Source organism: Saimiri boliviensis, chromosome 2 (genome assembly GCF_048565385.1).
Source record: "Saimiri boliviensis isolate mSaiBol1 chromosome 2, mSaiBol1.pri, whole genome shotgun sequence".
Classification (NCBI taxonomy): Eukaryota; Metazoa; Chordata; class Mammalia; order Primates; family Cebidae; genus Saimiri; species Saimiri boliviensis.
Window position 1 is genome coordinate 137,003,527 of NC_133450.1, and position 19,855 is coordinate 137,023,381.

At 51.5% G+C, this 19,855-nt stretch overlaps 1 protein-coding gene and 1 long non-coding RNA gene across 7 annotated transcripts in view; both read right to left on the reverse strand.

Moving 5' to 3' along the window:
• Positions 1-315: 315 nt before the first annotated feature.
• LOC141583681 (uncharacterized) lies at positions 316-5,918 on the reverse strand. Its single transcript, XR_012516449.1, has 3 exons — positions 4,923-5,918; positions 4,299-4,385; positions 316-752 (listed from the first exon to the last, which is right to left on the reverse strand). It is a non-coding gene; the product is annotated as an uncharacterized LOC141583681 (long non-coding RNA).
• Position 5,919: 1 nt separating this feature from the next.
• CACNA1B (calcium voltage-gated channel subunit alpha1 B) overlaps positions 5,920-19,855 on the reverse strand; it is a 237,984-nt gene continuing 224,048 nt past the window's right edge. For all 6 annotated transcript variants that reach the window (XM_074394405.1, XM_039461495.2, XM_074394406.1 and 3 more), the window contains 8 exons: positions 16,683-16,790; positions 15,923-16,035; positions 14,757-14,884; positions 12,440-12,575; positions 12,067-12,183; positions 10,589-10,793; positions 10,081-10,331; positions 5,920-9,537 (listed from right to left, as the gene is read on the reverse strand). In XM_074394405.1, the coding sequence (XP_074250506.1) occupies positions 9,007-9,537; positions 10,081-10,331; positions 10,589-10,793; positions 12,067-12,183; positions 12,440-12,575; positions 14,757-14,884; positions 15,923-16,035; positions 16,683-16,790 (1,589 nt within the window). In that variant the 3' untranslated portion in view covers positions 5,920-9,006. The remainder of the gene's footprint in view (positions 9,538-10,080; positions 10,332-10,588; positions 10,794-12,066; positions 12,184-12,439; positions 12,576-14,756; positions 14,885-15,922; positions 16,036-16,682; positions 16,791-19,855) is intronic.

Genomic DNA, 19,855 nt, shown 5'->3' on the forward strand with positions numbered 1-19,855 from the left:
AATATTCCCCAGGCTCCTAGAAATGTGGGAACTGATAGAAATGTTTTTCAAGTTAACACAATTTGGATAAAACTTAAATAAGATTGATATTTTTGGCGTAATAAAACAACTATGTCTTCAGAGCTATCACTATTAAATATAAAACAAATTTCTATTGTGCTTAATTTCTATTTAAATAAGCTAATATTATACTTAACAGACACTTAAAAACTTACAGCTTATATATTTGATTCTATAAGTTACTCTTATTAAAAAGTTCTATATTCTTATAAAAAACATTCTTTCAATAATTTTTCATAATAAATCTACCTAATAAGAGTTTCCAAAATACTTTTGGCAATTTTTAACCTTAAAGTTAATCTAAGGAAAAGATTTGCACGAAAATCTTTTGGGATGGATGGACGAAAAAAGATCTGCTGCGTGTGTGGGTTGTTGGCTTTGTCTGGCGGGCAGGTGGCGTTGGCGGGGCCACGGGGCCAGGGCTGCTCTGGCCCCTCAGGCGGGCAGAAAAGCGTGCTGCATGCCCTCCTCCCTCGCTTCTTCTCATGCCCGTGTCCCTCTCCGCTCCCGCCGCTGCCCTCTGGGCCTCCTCCGCTGACTCCTCTGGCCTCTACCAGCACTCTCAGCAGCAGCAGCGGCAACAGCAGTTAAAGAGAAGGAATTCTTGACTGGCTGAAGTGAACCTCAGAGAACTTCTGCAGATGCCAGAAATAGCCTCTGAACAATTTTTCAAGGTAGGACTTTCAGAGAGGCTGCAAATAGAATATGGAATTTAAAAAAAAACCTCTCACCCTATTGCTTTGTATTACAATTAATATTGCTTGATATCTAGAACATTTTTCATTAATAAAAGATAAAAAGGTATGTTGTTCAACTGAATATCACAGACACTCTCTTGGTTCTTTCTTCTGGAAATGTTTCTTCCTTCCCACTTAGATGACACAGGAACCCTCTGATCTATGAATGACAGATTACTTACAGGGCCGCTCCAGCCTAGGGTACAGTGGCTTACTGGGCATCCTGGCCACAACTTGGGTGGGGCTGTTTGTGTCAGAGGATGTAAGAAGTGGGCAGTTCCTCTGGAAGTTGAGAAGAAATGGACAGGGGAAACGTGCACAGCCTTTAGAGAGCAGATGCCCATCACTGAGTAAGCCCTGCCTTTTCCCCATTGGGATCCCCACTGGGATCTCCTCACTGGCACCCCAGATACACCCACAAAGGTGGCTACAGGTTATGGTGGCACAAGCATACTGTGAAGCCTTTGAGTGGCTGGATTACAGGCTGTCACCACACGCAAGGTATAGGTCACACCCCTCAGTCGCATACCACCACACACAGGCAAGATTTCTTTTTGGCACTTTCCATGGGATGATTTCACATCAGAGACAGTTAACTCCTGGTTTTCAAGCAGTTTCAACATACAGTTAATGTTGCTAATTATCCATATTTTACTTAGAAAACCATTTTTTTTTAACGCTCAATGCTCTTCTGAATCTCTTTTGGAGGGATATTCTCCCAGTGTCTGCTTGAAGGCTGTGACATTGAGCCTTGGCAGGCCCATGTTTAACCCCAGGAATGCTATCTACAAAGCAGTAAATGCTGTGGCCTGTGCCCTCCGTGAGATGCTTCTCATGAGAACAGACCCAGGGTCTGGGGAGAACAGAGTCCCGTACATCTCCTCCACAGGTAGCTCTTCTAAATTACAGTGGCTTCAATAGATACCTCTCGTACTCAGAGTCTGTCATCTATTGAGCTTAGTGGTCACAACTGTGTCATCCCATGGAGCTCAAATGGCAGGCATTGGAATCTTTCTCCAGAGTTACAGATACATGTGTACTTCTTCCCAAGTAGAAGACAGCTTTAAAAACATGAGCTCTCTATTTCAACTAGTTGATGGAGAAAGTCTGCTCAAATAGAAGATACTGCTAATGCAAACTTGGAGAGACAGGGCAAAAAGTCACCTCTTCACTGCCCATAACTATTCAAAGAGTATCCCACCCTCCTTTCTATGTGGGTTATTTTGTCATCTTTTGTAGTCCAAGACCCTCTACTGACAGATTTGCATAACTCATCTCACTTAATCCTGGTCAATTTCAGAAGGTTTATCTCTATATTTGTCTCTGACATGAGACAAAGAAATAATGTTGAGAAGGGCTATGACCCAAGATCACAGAGTGACTTCAGGAGTGAGTTGGGATCTGAACTAAGAACTAAGTTCTTGTCATACTCACAGAGTATGATTAGGGCTTCCTGATTTCAAGCTCCAAGGCATGGATGGCATTTCCATTAACATTTACATAATTCACAAGCCTAACCCTAACCCTAAATTTAGTATTTGCCAAGTGTTTCACATACCTTATGATACTTGCAGAATTTTGTGTTGCAGTTATTCTTTTTTTTTTTTCTCTACACCCATCTGAGACACAGCCAGGTTAACAATATTGCTGGGAAGCAGTTTCTTTGATAATGAAATATCTGGCACAATATGACATTCTGAAATATGAGGACTTTCCTGCTAGACTGGAGATTCAACGAAAGTGACAGTTTGTCTCTCCATCTCCACCAGTCAAGAATTTGCCATCCAGCATGAGGCAGCTGAGAGAGCCAGTGGGTTCACTGAGGTTAGATACAATTTACAGTTGGATGCATTCTTGCCCTAAGTCCCACACCAGAGCTCTGACACAAGAATTATACCCCCTCACTGCATTTCAATATCCACAAATATTAATAAAGTATCTGTTTTCTTTACTAACTGTTCACTGCATAAAGAAAGACATTTTCGAGTATTTACATGGATTGCCGTGATGTGCACTAAGACTTTTTAATCAATTAACTATATTGTCTAATTAAGTAAAAATGAGTAGGTCAGGCCTGGTGGCTCGTGTCTGTAATCCCAGCACTCTAGGAACCCAAGGCAGGCAGATCACCTGAGGTCAGGAGTTCGAGACCAGCCTGGCCCACATAGTGAAACCCCATCCATCTCTACTAAAAATACAAAAATTAGCCAGGCACAGTGGCAGGCACCTGTAATCCCAACTACTTGGGAGGCTGAGGCAGATGAATCACTTGAACCCAGGAGGTGGAGGTTGCAATGAGCTGAGATCATGCCACTGCACTCCAGCCTGGGTGACAGACCCAGACTCCATCTAAAAAAAAAAAAAAAAAGAAAGAAAGAAAAAGAAAGTTAACATGAGTATTTAAACCTGAAATATCTTGCAACTGGTACGTGTGTGATACACACACACATATACAGACACACACAGGGATAGAGAATATGGCAAGGCAATATTCTGTCCAGTAAACTCTTATGAAATTTCAACAATCAGTTGTGCCCTTTGTCTTTTATTCGGCATTGAGAATTTATTTTTCTTTACTGATTATCCCAAATATGGACTTTGCTTTTATGTATCTATTTCCTTGATTTATAAATTAAGAGTGATTCTCACAGAAGATATACCTTTTTTTTGGTCTAAAAAAAAAATCACGTTAGAATTTTTGTGCTGTTAGACATCATAACCACTGTGACTTCAAGGATCTAGCTGGATAGATTCTTAAGAGTATTTGATAAGGGGGTGTTTGGTGGATGAGTTCAAGGGTGTGTGCAGAGTCCCCAGGACCCCGAGAGCCTGCTGTGTCCCTGTGGGTGAAAACCACACTGCAGGCAGCTGTACTGGGCTGGACTGGGCAGGAGAGGGCAGCAGGTGGGAGCTTTCAGGGACAGGTGGCCAGATCAGTTCTGTGATTCCTGTTCTGAAGCCAGTGGGAAACCATCGTTAAAGTTAAATCAGGACAGTGATGGGATGAGACTTATTTGTAAAGGAGATTTTGAGAACAATCATGCTGAGATCTCTGTGGCACATGGGTGGGCCTGTGCTCCTCCAGGGGGCTGCAAATTCCCACCTGAAGTGGGGCATCTACATCTGCCCAGGGGGAACCACTGGGCAGACCCAGCCTGGGGACAGCTCTGCTCTTCACCTCTGCAAAGGCTCCAGAAAAGGAAAATTGGAGCCATCTTCAATGCATTTCAAAATCCACAAATATTAATAAAGTATCTGTTTTCTTTACTAACTGTTCACTGCATAAAGAAATACATTTTCGAGTATTTCCATCTTCCCAGATGGAAAGAGACATTTTCCACCCAGCAAAGGCAGCTTCGAAGTGAAACGGGCCTGTGGACCTGACCCTCAGGTAGAAACGTGGCCCCTGTGGACCCAACCCTCAGGTAGAAACGTGGCCCCTGTGGACCCGACCCTCAGGTAGAAACGTGGCCTCCTATACTGGGGTCACCTAGCGCTTACCTGGGAGGGGTCCCTGTTTTGGGTGAAAGCCACTGGAGTGTTTTCTGTGAAGCTGCAGATCTGGCGCAGCAATAACCGCTGGCGACTCTGAGAGAAAAGAGAAAGAAAACTCCACACTACCATTGCAAGTTTCCTCGAACTATGGAATTACTGGGAAGCAATCTAACTTGTAAAACAACCGCGTCAATTCCACATCCGTGAAGCAGATAGAGAACGAACTCCACCGCAGAGGCAGAGGCCAGGCCCGAGCAGCTCCGGCTCAACAGCCGCTGGGAGCCCTGCACTGTCAGTGTTGATTGCTACGAGCGCGGTGTTGGGACTGCAGGGCCGCGTGGGGAGCCCGGGGTTTGTATAAACACTTCGGTACTGAGGCACTGCATGAGCGTCACAGGGTTTGCCATGTGAGCACCACACGTGTCGCATTCGCATTTCGGATGTCGTGCCTGCATCAGGAACGCTCCATTCGTGTTCCGAGGCTGCGCTGTGCACTCCGCACTGCAGTCGCCAGAACCTCAGTGCGCAGAATCCAGACGTGCTTTGGCTTCCAGTTTTCCACACCCAGACCTTCTCACTGGTCTCTAACCTGCAGCAGCCAGCGCTGCGAACAGGAAGGATTTTACTCACCTCGAGTTGTCCCAGAGCAAGGCGGTGCCCTCCCACCCTGCTCCGCCCCGACTGTGCTGAGGGAAACATGGCTTCACCTTCACATCCGGCCCAGCCCGGAAGCTGCTGGCCCCGACAACGCAGGCCGGAGGCGGTGCCCCCAAATCTGAAAGCGGGGCTCAGGCGCCACCTGCCGGCGGGCGGGGCACTGCAGAGCCCTCTTGCTCACGGTGTGGTGCCCGTGTGCCCCCTCCTGGCAACTGGGAACGCTGCAGGGCCGTCTTGCTCCCAGTGTGACAGCTGGGCGCCCCCTGCTGGCTTCCTCCTACACCACTTAAAGTCGGAGCGCAGGTTGCTCAGGGTCGTCAATTCTAGAAATTCAAATTGAAATGGAGCTAATACTGGAGAGAGCAGACGTCCCAGTTTCTGTCTAACTTGGAAGAAAGATTTTTCGCCAAGAGGCAGTACAAAGACAGCGGATAACTTCATTGGGGAAAATATGCCATGCGTAGAAAAAATAAGTACAGCTCAAGGGAGGAGTGGGCTGATGTTCAGGAAAACAGACCCAGGGTCCTGCGCAGGGAGTTTTATGTTGAGCTTCTTCACATTCCTTAAGTTTTCATCTCTTTTGTCTGGTTTTCCTGCTCCTGCCTTAGGGCCCCGACTTGCCCCACCTAGGCTTGTGGGACCCCCTCACTGTGGGTTGACATGCATCTACAGTGATCAGTCTGAATCCACTGCTGGGGCTGGGCTTCCTGCCACTCCAGGAAGGTCCTACAATGGTCATGTCTGTACCTACTGGGCCTGCCCTGATCTGTACTTATGGTACCAGGTTTCTCTTAAGAATGTCCCCTTTGTCCTTTTCAGCATGTAGCTAGCTATATCCTGACATTTTAACTGCAAAGTGAATGAATGATTGGGGCATCTTAAGACGAGCTCTGTGCCCCCAAACTCACACAGCCTCCTGGAACCTCCCCCACCATCTATCCAACCCCAACCCCAAACCACCACCATAATCCTAACCAACCCTAACCCTGATCCCCAGGGAAGTCAAATCTGCCTCCTCCTTCCAAGTGCTTCCCTTGATGCTCACCACATTCTCTACCTGAACCCACACTTGCATTGAAAACAAACTGCAGGCTGGGCACAGTGGCTCACACCTGTAATCCCAGCATTTTGGGAGGCCAAGGCAGGCGGATCACTTGAGGTCAAGGGTACGAGACCAACCTGGCCAATATGGTGAAACCCCATCTCTACTAAAAATACAAAATTATCTGGGCATGGTGATGTGCACCTGTAATCCCAGCTACTCAGGAGGCCGAGGCAGGAAAATCACTTGAACCTGGGAGGCAGAGGTTGCAGTGGGCCAAGATTGTGCCACTGCACTCCAACCTGGGCAATGAGAACAAAACTCTTGTCTCAAAAATCAAAACAAAACCGTTCTTACTTTCTTCTGACCCTCCTGGCAGTGCACCCCCAGTCCCACACCCTTGCATATACCAATGGCAGCATGGTGGGGTTTTGTTTTTGATTTTTTGCTAAGTTTTTATTTTAATCCAAGGACTTTGCTTCATACAAAATGTCATTGTAGAAACAATAGCAGAATCCAAAGTTTGGCTGATAAATATTACTCAGGCAGCAAACTAGTCAATCACAGAATTTTTTTTAAGTAGGTCCCAGTTGGGTTGCATGGTTGGGACTTGTTTTTTTTTTTAACACTTCTTAAATATAAAGTTTTGCAACAAACCTTTGATTTATATCAAATATAATTAAAAATTAACAAATGAATACATTGTATCAAAAAGTACGAAGATATACATCATGCACATACTTGTATATATGTATATATGTATATATGTTACATGCACACATAACTTGTTCAAACTACAGCCACTGCTTGACTGGTTCCAGATGCAGACAACTGGGTGATGCATTTCAAATTTGGCAACTCACTATGAGATTCTGGGAACATATATGATAGCTGGAGAAGACACAGTGAGAAACAAAACCCAGTCAGGAAAACAAGATATAATGTCTATTTTCCCCCCTCCCTGTGATTTTCATCAATTCCAGTGCCTACAAGAGTCCAGACAAGCCAGCTGGGCTGTGTGGGTCTAGAAAAGCGTATTCTTAGCCCAACACTGCCTGGGGAAATGGCTGTGGTTTTGCATGGAATGGACACATTTGACACCCAAGGTCGCATGGGCTGGCAGCAGGGGGAACAAGAGACAAAACATCAGTGTCAAAATACACATCCTTCTACTCTGCCACGTGATCACATGCACAGTCCGAGATTCCTGGGTTATTCTATTGGAATAAAATATTCTGTTATCTTTAAAGTTTCAGAGTGTTGTGCCTTCAGGTAAAGAAATTCTATAAAAAGGTTTGGTCACAATCATGCTGAACCCCAGACCAGGCAGCAGTCTTGTGTGTTTTATTTCTATTAAATGTGTCTTTTGTTGCATAGCCCTATGGATTAATGACATCCACACACTAAACACACCTGCACAGGCACTGCGTCTCCTGTGACACAGACACACGCACACATATCACACACAATTTCTTTGAGGAGAATCATGGGGTAGAAGCCAATAATCCAACACAGATCATCTGGAATTTCAGAACACAGAGGACATACCACCACCAACTGTTCTAAATGCTCCCTTTCTGCACAAAACAAAGGGCCTCCCAGCATCTTGCGCACCTCGGACAGTGTCCTGAGTGTGGTCTTTCTCTCCTGAGTGTAGCTGTGGGGTCAGACTCACTTGACTGCCTGCTCCCTGCGTTTGGTGCCAGGACAGTGCTGGGCGTCAGGTGCCCAGCCTCAGCAATGGGAGCCATGGCCTCCCTTGGTCACTTTCTTTAAGAGTTTCATTCCAGCTGGGGCTTCCTCCCTCCTGCCCTGATGGCCCCATATCCAAGCCACCAGCCAGTGTCTCCATCCACCCTGCTAGCCTTTCCCTGTCTTCTGCCATATGTGGAAAGAAACCTATTTCACACACCACAGAGTGTGCCCTGAGAATCCAATGCAGAACAGACTGAACATGCCTCACACAAGCACATGGTCAGCCGCCCCATGGCTTCCCTGGAAATCCATCTGCTCGTGGGAGGACAGACGGCTGCCTTGTTTCCCACCACGACATCCAGCGCTCCCCACTGGCAAGGGCTTGCTACCTGGCTGCCACTGCGAGTGCTTTTCACATCCTCCCACGATGGTTCCGGAGGCCTCATCTCACGCCACAGTGCCCAGGGGCCTGGGTGTGAGGGCCTGGCGGTCAGGCACTTGGTCAAGAGCAGCGGAGCCAGGGGCCACCTGGGGTCTGCCTGGCTGGACACAGCTGCACAGGGAGTCTCCTCACACAAGCCACAAAGCACGTGGCAAAAAGCTGACATCGTTCTCCCACGGGTTTGATTTGTTAAAGTTATGTGAACATTTCCTTCCCCATTTTTCTGGTTTTCTATTTTTCCTACATTGAGTATATAGAAGTGACAAAAGTGAGGAGTGTTGCAATTAAAACTCAAAACTACAGCAAGAACACTTTCCAACGCGGTCCCTGTGGGGCCGACGGTGTCCGGAGGAGGGATAGAGCGTGTCTGCATGAGCGTTCACCGACTCTGAGGGGCTGCACAAGCCACGGCTGGTGCGAGCCTGCGTCTCGCTCCCCATCCCCACCGTACGGAGGTCTCGCTGTGCTTTCAAGCGGGCCCTGCTTCTCTGCGCCGGACAGCCACATGAAGGGTGCTCCCCACAGGATGCTCCTTACAACGGCTCCAAGCACCCACCCTGGATGCTGAGTCCCAGGACACGGGATTTGGACTCCTGGGTCCTTCTCAGCCACACACAGCAGCCTCCAGTTTAGGGTCTGGTGTGTGGTACGAAACCCAGGAAGGCAGGACAGGAAGGGGACAGAAAGAGCCGCATCCTCTAACAGGGCTTTATTCGTCATCTAGAATAAAAGAGGGGAGGAGGGACAGAGGGGCCGCAGGAGCCTCACTAAGGTGGGCGAGGCCTCCCCCTAGGGGCTGCTGCCCCATGTGGATGATAGAACTCATCCACTGGAACACGCACCTGCTGCGTGCAGGCGTCTGGGCGGTCACGGTGCAGCTAGCACCAGTGGTCTTGGTCAGGGTGGGGGTAGCTGTGCCGTGCTCGGCCACCCGAGCTGAGTCCCAGGGTGCAGTGGTAGCCATTGGGCACGCGGCGGAGAGGGTGAGACTGGGAGGTCAGGGAGGACACATAGGAAGTCCTAGAAGAGCGGCCCGAGTTGGTGGCCACAGCCTCCTCGAAGGTGAGCGTGTCCTCAGGCAGGGCATGGACAGAGGCCTCACTGTCCAGACGCTGCCCCAGATAAGGGTCGGAGCCGATCCGAGAGCCAGGGGCCAGGGGCTGGCTGAGGGGGTCTCTCTGAAGCAGGGCGTTGTGTTCAGAAAGCCCACGGCTGAGCCGGCCCGGGGAGAAGGCAGGGAGGCTGGTCTGGGCCCCAGCGAAGTGGACAGGTGAGGAGTTGGCCGTCTTGTAGGTGATACTGGGGCGAGGAGTCAAGGGCGTCTGGGGGAGCTGCCTCCGCCCACTGCGCCCCGGGGTGCTAGCACCAGACGTCGACAGCAAGGGGCTCCCGTTCACGGAACCACTGCCCTGCAGCAAACCAAACAGACAAACCCGAACCATAGAGCACAGCATACACAGGCCCTCGTGGGCAGGGAGCAGAGAGGGAGGCCACAGGGGACACACTGGGCCATGACAACCAGGGAGGCAACAGGCACCTGTGTGTAAGGAAGGGTGGTGGTCACCATCAGGCCCAGGAATGGGTTGGGGAGAGGAAGTGATGGGAAGGGACAGGCTGGGCCCAGTGAAGAGGACAGAACAGAAGCCCAACGACCACAATCAGGGAAGGAGAGTCGGAAGGGATGGAGAGAGAGGTGCGGATTCGGAGTCTCAGGTCCAAAAGTGGATGAGGACGCAGACCCACCATCCCAGGGTGACCCAGGCAGGAGCCCGAGGAGGACACGGCTGGGCTGGGGTGCTGATGCCAGCTCTGGGACAGGGCGCCCAGCCCTTGGGGTTGCTGGCAATGACAAAGAGCAGTGGGGGTGCCCCAGGGAGAGGAGCCTGTGGGACAGGGCCGCTGGGCCGAGGGAGAGGCTGCTGGGCCCTGACCTGCCCACCTGCTCCTCTTACCTGGGGGTGGGGTCCTGGCTCCTGGCCAGCTGTCGGTGATGTGGGGTGGCTGCTGAGGGAGGGCTTGGGCTTTGGGGGCTCGCGGCCCCCGAAGCGGTCGCAGGAGTAGAAGCGCTGCTTCTCTGAGGAGGAGGACGAGGGCTGCCTCCGCTCCTGGGACCGGCCCCGCTCCTGCCGGCGCTCTCGCTCCCGCTTGCAGCCTGTGGGCCCCTCTCCCAGGGGCAGCCCCGGCCCCGCAGCACTGCTTGGTGCTGGCCAGGGAAGAGGAGAAGTTAGCACGGCCAGGCCTGAGGCAGGGACCCCTGACCCCGGGGCCAGCAGGATGGAATTCAGGCGGTGCCAGGGGAGGGCTGGGGTGAGGGTTAGGGGCTGGGCCTCAGCCCCACCCTGCTCCAGCTGGTTATGGGGTCATGAGGCCCGCAAAGGAAGAGGGTCCCCATGGGCTTCTTGGACACCCTGACTCGGGCCACAGCTCCCCGAGGGGCTCCCCGGGCCCCTCCGCACGCACCGCCATCCGTCTCGGCAGACAGGCTGGGCCCCTTCTCCAGGGACCTCTGCTTCCTGTCCTTGCGGCGGTGGCAGCGGTGGTGGTGGTGGTGTGGTGCCTGGCTAGGGGGCGGGCGGTCTGGGGTGGTGCTGCAGAGATGAGCCCCGCGGGGGCGCTGGGCCAGCGTGGAGATGGAGCGCTTCATGGGGCTGGCATCTGCGACAGGCTGCAGACAAAGGACACGTTGGCACATGGCCTAAGAGTGGGTCTGTGGGAGGCACTGGGGTCAGCGGGGATGCAGGCAAGGGAGGGATGGTGGAGCAGGCCAGACAGAGGGGCCACACATCCTCCATCTTGGTCTCACAGTCAGAAGGACCCACGCTCTGTCCCAGGCGGGCAAGCTGGGAGCAGACGGTGCCTGAGTCCCTGGCCCATCCCGTGTGCCCTGCCAGGAAGAGAGGCAGCTGGCTTCATTGGAAGAACTCTTGAGTGGGGCTCAAGGATGCCTTGGCTGCCTGCAGTGGGATCACTCTCCTGGCACAGCTGGGGTGGACTGATCCCTGACCTGCTTCCCCAGCTGGAATCAGGACCTGTGGAAGAGATCTGGGGGGTCGGGGGGCGAGCCCTCCCAGGTACACTCACCCACAGCTGCCAGCACATCACATTTGTGAATGAAGCCCCAGTATAGGCTGCAGGGAGGCTCAGCCTGCACCCACTCGCCAGGTAGCGCCCAGGAGGGCACTGTGGGGCAGGGAAAGAGACAAGGGAGGAAGGACTGGTGGGAAGAGGAGAAAACTACAAGAGGGAGGAGGGGCACCTGGAGCAGGCTCAGGTTGCAGACGAGGGCCTGGAGCTCCTCCCCAGCCTTGGAGGTTGGGGCACAGCGTTCCCAGAGCAGCCTCGGAGTGCAACCCTCCCAGTGTCCTTGTGGTAGGAGCCTCCCCTGGGAAACATGGGGGCACAGCCATCCCCAGGCCAGAGATTCCTCTTCCTTAACCCAAAGTGCGTGTCCCAGAGAGAGGAGAGCCCAGCAAGGAGCTTGGTAGCGTAAGTGGTCCGCTGTGTGAGCAGGGAGGGTACTCCACAGAGTCACAGGCAGGAGAGAGGGGACTGAGGTGGCAGTGAGATTTTCTGGATGAGGATGAGGTTATTAGGGGGAGTCGAGTCCCAGAGAGGAGGAGCGGAACATGATGGGGCCAGAAGGGGGTCCCTAGGCCCCACGGCCCCTGACAGGAGGCTAAGAACAGGACAGCTGTCCCAGCATCATCTACTGGACCTGACCCACCCTCTGGAGAAGATTTGGGGCTTAAGGCACCCAGGCTGCACCTCTGTTGGGGCCCAGTCAGGGCTGCCCGGGGCGCCTGCTCCCACCTCAGCAAAGAGCTCCACACATGGGACCCCAGTCCTCTCCACCCCACGTCTCCTCACCAGAGCCACACATCGCCTTCCCCACCCTGCACTTGCCAGCCCCAGGTCCTGGACCCTCCAAGACCACCCACCTGAGTCTCAGCAGCAAGGCGGGGCATGGAGGCCGCTCGGCCCTGGCTCTCCAGTCCAGGCTGTGGCTCCCCATCAGGGCCCCTCCGGGTCATGCTCTGCATCTGAACATCCACAGCCTGGGGAGAGAGCACTCGCCTAGTCCCACCCCATGACTCATCTGACCCCTCCCTGGACTCACCCCATGGGGCACTGCAGTCTTACCCAAATTCACATCAGTCTCACCTAACCCCCATTGCTGTTCACACGTCCCCCGCCCCGGTCTCACACGTCCCCATCCCGGTCTCACACATCCCCCGCCCCGGTCTCACACGTCCTCTATCCAGATCTCACGTATCCCCCATTCCAGTCTCACTGGCCCCCGGGGATGCTCACCAGTGCTCCTGACTGCCCCACAGGGATCTCTGTGGAGTGACCACGCTCCAGGGGTGGCCTGGCCTCGAGGGGTGCATCCTGGGTCCTCTGAGTGCCCCAGGAGACAGACTCCTTGATGCCACTCTCTTGGTTCTGTCTGTGGCAGAAAAGACAAATGGACTCCTGTAGAGTCAGGAGCCACAGGTGCCTCACCAACAGCCCGGCACTTCAACATGCCAGGCATCTCCACCACAGGCAGCAGAGGCCAGGGGGCCCCAACATGGCCTGTGCATGCTGGACCCAAGCAAAGCCTCATCAAAGGACATGAATCCAAAACGGGGTCAGAGCAGGAAGGGATTCGGAGGGGCAGAGGACGCCAAGCACCAGCTCCCAGCCCCACGTGCTCAAGTGTTAGGCAGGCCTGGGCCTGCCACGCCCTCATCTGGACAAGGGACTGATCTGTAAAGCGGGAGCAGGGACTGTCCTTGCCACACGGGATTATCTTGGGGAGGAATGGGGCCACGTGTGTAGAGCCTGCGTTAGGACAGTAGCTACAGAAGTCCTGCCTATGCTGGCAGACAGCGAGAGAAGCTGTCATGGAGGAGAGGACTGGGCCAGGCTCCGGATAAGCTGTTGGGGAGGGGATTAGCTGGGATGGGAAGCAGCTGTCATGGAGGGGATGAGCTGGGACGGGGTGGCCTTGCCCGGGACTCTTCCAGGGGCTTCTTCCCCCAGGGGTCCCTTGCTGGTGGCTCCTCCTCACTTCTCTGACCCACCCCACTCCACCCCCAGCCATGATGAGCCTTTCCGTCCCTTGGCTCTCTGCTGGGGTGGAGCCTTCTGGTGGAGGCCACCCCACACGTGCTCCCCATCCGCCTGCTCCAATGGTCCCACCCGGAGATACCCTTGCACTATTTCTCATCACTTGTCTCCCAGCTAGCATGGAATTTGCTTGGGTGAGTGCTCATTCCCATGTGCGGTGAAGCACTGACTACATTCTTAGTCTTGCAGGTTGAGTGGCATTGATCACTCTGAGCTCAGAGTGGAGCCTGATGGTCCAAGTGGACCACACTCTGATCACAGTAGTGGGTGCAGAGATGGCAGAGAAACACACTGGTGGTTGCTGGGGCTTCTGAGAAGCCCCATCCTTTATCTTCTGAGAGTTGCAAGCAGCTCTTCTCCTTCCATGCTGTCTAGGGCACTGTGGCCCCTGCTGGCACTGGGCCAAGAGCAGCCATTGTGGCAGGCTGGTGCTGAGAGGAGGAATGGTCAGAGCTGGCCCCTAATGCACCAATAACCCTGAAATCACACCATATCCAAGGCCAGGTAGATGCTCAACATGCTCATTAAATGGCTCAATAAACACCCTTGCCAGACCCAGTCTGAGTGGGTGTTCCTTATCTTGCCATACAGAAGTTATAATTGATTCAGGTAGAAACTATCACCACAGAAATAACAGAAGCTCAATTTCCTGCTGAAAGCTTGGCTTACATAACCCCCAGACACCTCACTATCCCCTCCCACCTACACATACAAGCAGAATCAGTTTTATATGAAAGCAAGGTTTTCATCAGCATGCCAAAAGCAGAGTGTGGGAATGGGGGGCTACGGGGAGCTTGGGAGTCAGTCCCCAGAATCTGGGTCCTGAGATTCGGGGGCACACTTTTCTGGGACACAGTGGGAAAAAGTGATGGTTCTTTTAAGTTACCTGCTTCTGGCTGGTTTGTTATCAAGAAATACTGCAGCAAGAGTGAAGTGATAAAAAGGAACCTTACCAATTTTGTTACAAAATTTAACAGCTTCAGAAATCCGTGCCAAAGTGGAGATCTGAGAGGAAAAGTGTCTTACAGGGTTAGAAAGATCAGAGCAGGAGGCCACTGACAGAAAAGGGTGGGAGCTGGAGCTGGAGTCTCAGCATCTGCTGCCATGGAGGGCTGATGAGGAGCAGGGGCAGGGGCCTCTTGTCTCAAAGGGAAGCAGGTGCATGCGGCGGGAATGGGACATGGTCTAAGCACTGTTAGGAAGGTGGGTTCGATGAGGCACCTGTCTAATGTCACAGGGAACAATTTTAAAGTCCCAGCAAAAGAAGAGCCCTTGACTGCTCTCAGGCAGCAAGGACAACAAGCATCTGCAGCAGAGCCAGCCCCTGAGAACTGAGATGTGACCTGGGGCTCTCTGTCCTTGGAGGGCAGCCAAGGGCCCAGGGACACGGTCGGGTGCCTCCAAGCTGGTGAACACGGAGGCCAGCGGAAGTGAGAGCCAGGCAGTTCAGGGAAATGAGATGTCTGCTTTCTCCTTTACTAGCCTTGGGCCCCCTCCTGTCCATCGGGATACTCACATGGCCCCGCCATTGCTGAGGGACGTGGAACTCTTCTGTCGAAGGAAAACTCGGGCTCCTCGGAGCACAGCCGGCTGCGTCTGCTCCAGGGTGGCCTTCAAAGGGTGGAACAGGGACACAGGACCCATCTGTAAAGGAGGCGAAGGGAAGAGAAAGACCTCCAATGGGCCTGCAATGTGGCCTCCTTGCCCTGCTCTGACCACATGGCACAGGGCAATGTTCAAGCCCAGCGTCAGGGCTCTGTCCCCTTAGCAAGGGGCCACCTGCTTTCCCTGTTCCCACCCTGTCCCTAAATATGAGCATGTGACCAAACAATGAAGCATCTCCTCAAACCCTGGCCCTGTTATGAATTCAGGAAATCCCTGTCACCTCTCAAAACCTCAGTTTCCCTGCTACACAATTAGGGGATTGGACCAGATTACAGGTGGCAACAAGATTCCATCTAATGATCACCTTGAATTGGCTGGTAGGAGTTACGGTTAGGGTTGGGCTGAGCAGAATTCTGAGATTTCAGGGGTGAGGAAGACTGCTGGCTGGATTAGTGACGTCTACCCCAGATGTCAGAATGGAAGGTGTGGCCTGACCACCAGATATTCTCCATCTGAGGACTGGGTTACCATCCCCGGAAACCTTGGATACCTAAACAATCTTCTAGCAGAGAGACTACATATGGTCACCAAAGACACGGCTGTGTGGGAAGGATGACATCAGGAAGACGGGCCCCCAAACCATCTCAGCCAGAGTCAAGAACAGAACAGACAGCAATCCTGAACCTATACATCTGAATGTGTTTGGTCTCTGCGTGAAGGGAAAACAGTTCTCCTTCCACCTCCCCAAACAATCCTCCTCAAATGGTCTTCACATCTTCTCTCCCACACCTTAACAGTGGTGACACTGCCCAGGGCAGCCCTCGTCTTCTGGCCCTGGGTGCTGGCTTTCTATGTTGGAAGCTGCCCAGTACCACCAGCCCACAGAAAGTATAAAGGCTGTGTGTAGTTCCAGACTTTGGGGGCCACAGAGGCAGCTGCAAGCAACTTTCATCTTCCTTCTCCTGAGGCACTTTTTCCAAGAACAGTGTGGGTCTTCCCCATGGCAAACTCCCCAAGGATGCCAGAGCCTCGGAGGCACCACAGTGACTTCCTGGAAAACTGAGGGCTGCCAGGTACCTGGGAGAGGCCTCCGGGAGCCTGCTGCATCTGGTCTCTAGTGCTTTTGTTCTGCTTGTAGAAGTCAAATATCATCAGAGCTGCATAAACTTTCCCCACTGTCATCTCATCGGCTAGAAGAGAACACAGGGGCTGACATTCAGAGAAAGGGCCGAGAACCCATGGAAACGGGGTGGAAGTTAGGTGAGGAAACAGCCCCCCTCCCTCACCCGCCACAAGGACTCCTGGAAATGTACTGGGATAGACGGCTCTAAGGCAGAACACAGGACTCGGCCACCGGGGCTCCTCCAGATGCTGACCTGGCCCTTCTGGCCACCCTGACTCCTGAGGTCTCCCACAGCTGGGCAGAGGCCATCCTCCCCTGCTGAATGTGGGGCCCTTTCTGTGTCTCCTCTCCAAAAAGCAAGATTTCGTTGGGCACCTCCCCGTCCTCCTTCACATCTCAGAGTTCAACATGGAGCTGGGCACCTCCCCACACTCCTAACATCTCTGTGGGATCCCTTCCTGCCTTTTCTCTGGATTTAAAAAAATAAATTCCACACACCAGGAGCTTAACACCCCAAACCTGCGCTCATCTCCTGTGGCTCCTCTGCCACCCGGGGCTCCCTCGGTTGAAGCCGAGCGCAGACCCACAAGGAGGTAAGCCCAACTCTCCAAGATGGCTTGCCCTTTGTCCCTTGTCCTCACCTCCACAGCCTTCCAGCCATTCTGGGTGGGACAGAAAAGGTGGGGGCCAGCGGCATCTCACCCTCACACTTACGCTTATGGGGTGGTACCAGCAAGTCCAGAGTCTTCTGAGGAAGATTGGCCCATACGACCGAAATCTCCTTCCTCAACTCCGCGTCACACTGATGCTGCTTTGTCCCAGCTGGACCAGGATGATGGCAGAGAAGGGGAAGAGACAGAGATGTTAGGAGCAGCCCTGTGGCCGCCAATGGGACAGAGCTGGTGCAGGTCAGGGGATGGATAGGGTAGACGGTGCTGGAAGGAGGGTGTGGTGGGAACAGACGCTGATGCAGAAGCTGCTCACAGTCTCTGTGCAGCAGGTCTGCCCAGAGGAGAAGGAAGGTGAGCAGGACACAAATGTGTCTGACGTGTGTGCAGGGGACGGGCAATGCAGATTTGGGAGGAAAATGGCGGCACTCCAGCCACTCATCTACTCGTTCAGCAGTATTTACTGAACACCTACTCAATATCACGTACCGTTCCAAGTGATGGGACCAAAAACCCCCCAAAAATTTCCCTTCTGGAGTTGACACCGCTTTAGTCTACCAATAAAGTAGCAATGAGTAAAAAACAAAAAACAAAACACCGTGTACTGGAGAGTGAAAAGTGCCAAAGCCGGGAGAGCAGAGCGAGGAATGGAACAGGAAATACTAGCAGGGCTGTGGCTGGGGACAGGACGGCCAGCAAAGCCTCCCAAGGAGGAGGCCTGTGTGTCCTGAAGGTAGAAAGGAGCCCTTGAGTACACTGGCCCTGCTGGGTCACCCAAAGAGCCAGGGAGCCCATGGGGCAAGGTTGACAGAGGGCATGGGCAGGAAGCCCAGCATGGAAGGCAGTGGAGGGTTTTGAGCAGAGGAATAAAACAATCAGAATCACCTTTCTTAAACATCAGATTTATGAAGGTACAATTCACATGCAGTTTAAGAGTCACCCTTTTTAGTGTTCCATGAACTTTGGTAAATGCATATACCCATGCACCTAGCACCACAGTCAAAGTATGCAACAGCTCCATCACTCCCAAATTCCTCTGTGCCCCCTTGAGTCAAACCCTAGTCCCACTGGCAGCCCCTGCCACCACTGATGTGTTCTGGCTCTCTATAGCTTTGCTGCAGAATGTCACACACATGACATCATATAGCACACTGGCTTTTGAATCTGACTTCTTTTACCCGGTGTGGTCCATGTGAGTCTCACACATTGCCACGTGCAACGGCAGTGTTTCCTTTCGCTCTTGAGTAGTCTTTAATTGCACGAATGCACCATCTGTTTCTCCACTGCCAACTGATGGACATATGAGTTGTTTACAGTTTAGTGCGATTTTGAATAAAGCTGTAAACATTTCCATGTAGATTCTGTGTGGATGTATGTTTTCATTTCCTAAGTGAAACAGCTGGACCACAGAAGTAACTGCAGACTGTCTAAGGGGCTACACCACTTCCTTTTCCCAATAGAATTCCAGTTGCTTTGCCCTCTCAGCACTAAGCAGTGTCATTCTGAGAAGTATTCTGGCAACTATAGTTGAGTGGTGGACTGTAATCTCACTGAACCAAACTTATCCTGGGGTAAACCCCATTTGTGTCATCATGGATTACCTTTTAAAATACAGGTATATTCAGTTTCCTAAAAGATTATGTTGAAGATTTTAAAAGTCTGTTCATAAGGGATACTGGTCTGTAGTTTTCTTGTCATGTCTTTATCTACTTTTGGTATCAGAGCAAAGCTGGCCTCTGAAAATAATGTAAGTTGGAAAATATTCCCTTTTTCTACTTTCTGTAAGAGTCTATATAGAATTGGTAATATTTCTTCCTTAAACAGTTGATAGACTTCACTAATGAAGCCATCTGGACCTGGAATTTTCTTTGCTGGAAGGCTTTTCCACTCTAAATTTAATACATATGATACTACTAATTTTTTTGTGATGGGGTCTCACTCTGTTACCCAGGCTGGAGTGCAGTGGTTATTTTATAAATATGGTATTACTGAGGTTTTGTTTTTATTTTTGTTTTTGGAGATGGGGTCTCAGGCTGGAGTGAGTATAGTGGTTTTACATGGTATTACTCAAGTGTTTTTTGTTTTTGTTTTTGTTTTTGTTTTGAGATGGGGTCTCACTCTATCCCAGGCTGGAGTATAGTGGTTATTTAATAAACATGGCATTACTGAAGGGTTTTTTGGGGATGGGGTCTCATGCTATCCCAGGCTGGAGTGCAGCAGTACCATCATGTCGCATCCCTTCTAACCCTGGTCTCCAAGAAGCTGGGAACACAGGTATTCACCACCACACTCAGCTAATTTTTAAATTTTTTGTAGAGACAGGGTTCCCTGTGTTGCCCAGACTGGTCTTTAAACTCCTGGGCTCCAGTGATCCTCCTGCCTCAACCTCCAAAACTGCTGGAATTGCAGGCATGAGCCCTGGCACCTGGCCTGGTCATCTGTTCTCATTTTTTGTCCTGTGGTGTTGAAACTGAAGGTTATCTATTCTTGAATGAGCATGACAGTTTATGTTTTTCACGGAATTTTTCCATTTCATTTGTTTAAATGGACATTAATTGTTTATAACGTTTCTTTGTTTTATTTAAAATTTGTATTATTGTTTTGAATTGACAGGGTCTCACTCTGTCACTCAGGCTGGAGTACAGTGGCACAATCACAGTCCACTGCAGCCTCAAGCTCCTGGGCTCAAGTGATCATCCTCCCTCAGCCTCCTGAGTAGCTGGGAATACAAGTGTGTGTCCCTACGCCCAGCTAATTATTTTAAACCATTTTTTCTAAAGACAGATTCTCGCTATGTTACCCAGGCTGGTCTTCAACTCCTGGCCTCAATCGATCCTCCTGCTTCTACCTCCCAAAGTGTTGGGGTTATAGATTTGAGCCACCGTGCCTGGCCTCTTATCTTTTTAACATTAACAGCATTTGCAGTGATGTTCCCTCCTTCATTGCTTATATTGGTTATTTGTATCTTCTCTATCTTCTTGATCTGTCCAGCTAGGACTTCATCAATTTTGTTCATCTGAATTTTTTTTTTTTTTTTTTTTGAGAGAGAGTCTCGCTCTGTCACCCAGGCTAGTTGTGTGATCTCAGCTCACTGCAACTTCCACCTCTTGGGTTCAAGCGATTCTCCTGCCTCAGCCTCCTGAGTAGCTGGGACTATAGGCACATATCATCATGACCAGCTTATTTTTCTTTCTTTTTTTTTTTTTTTGAGACAGAGTC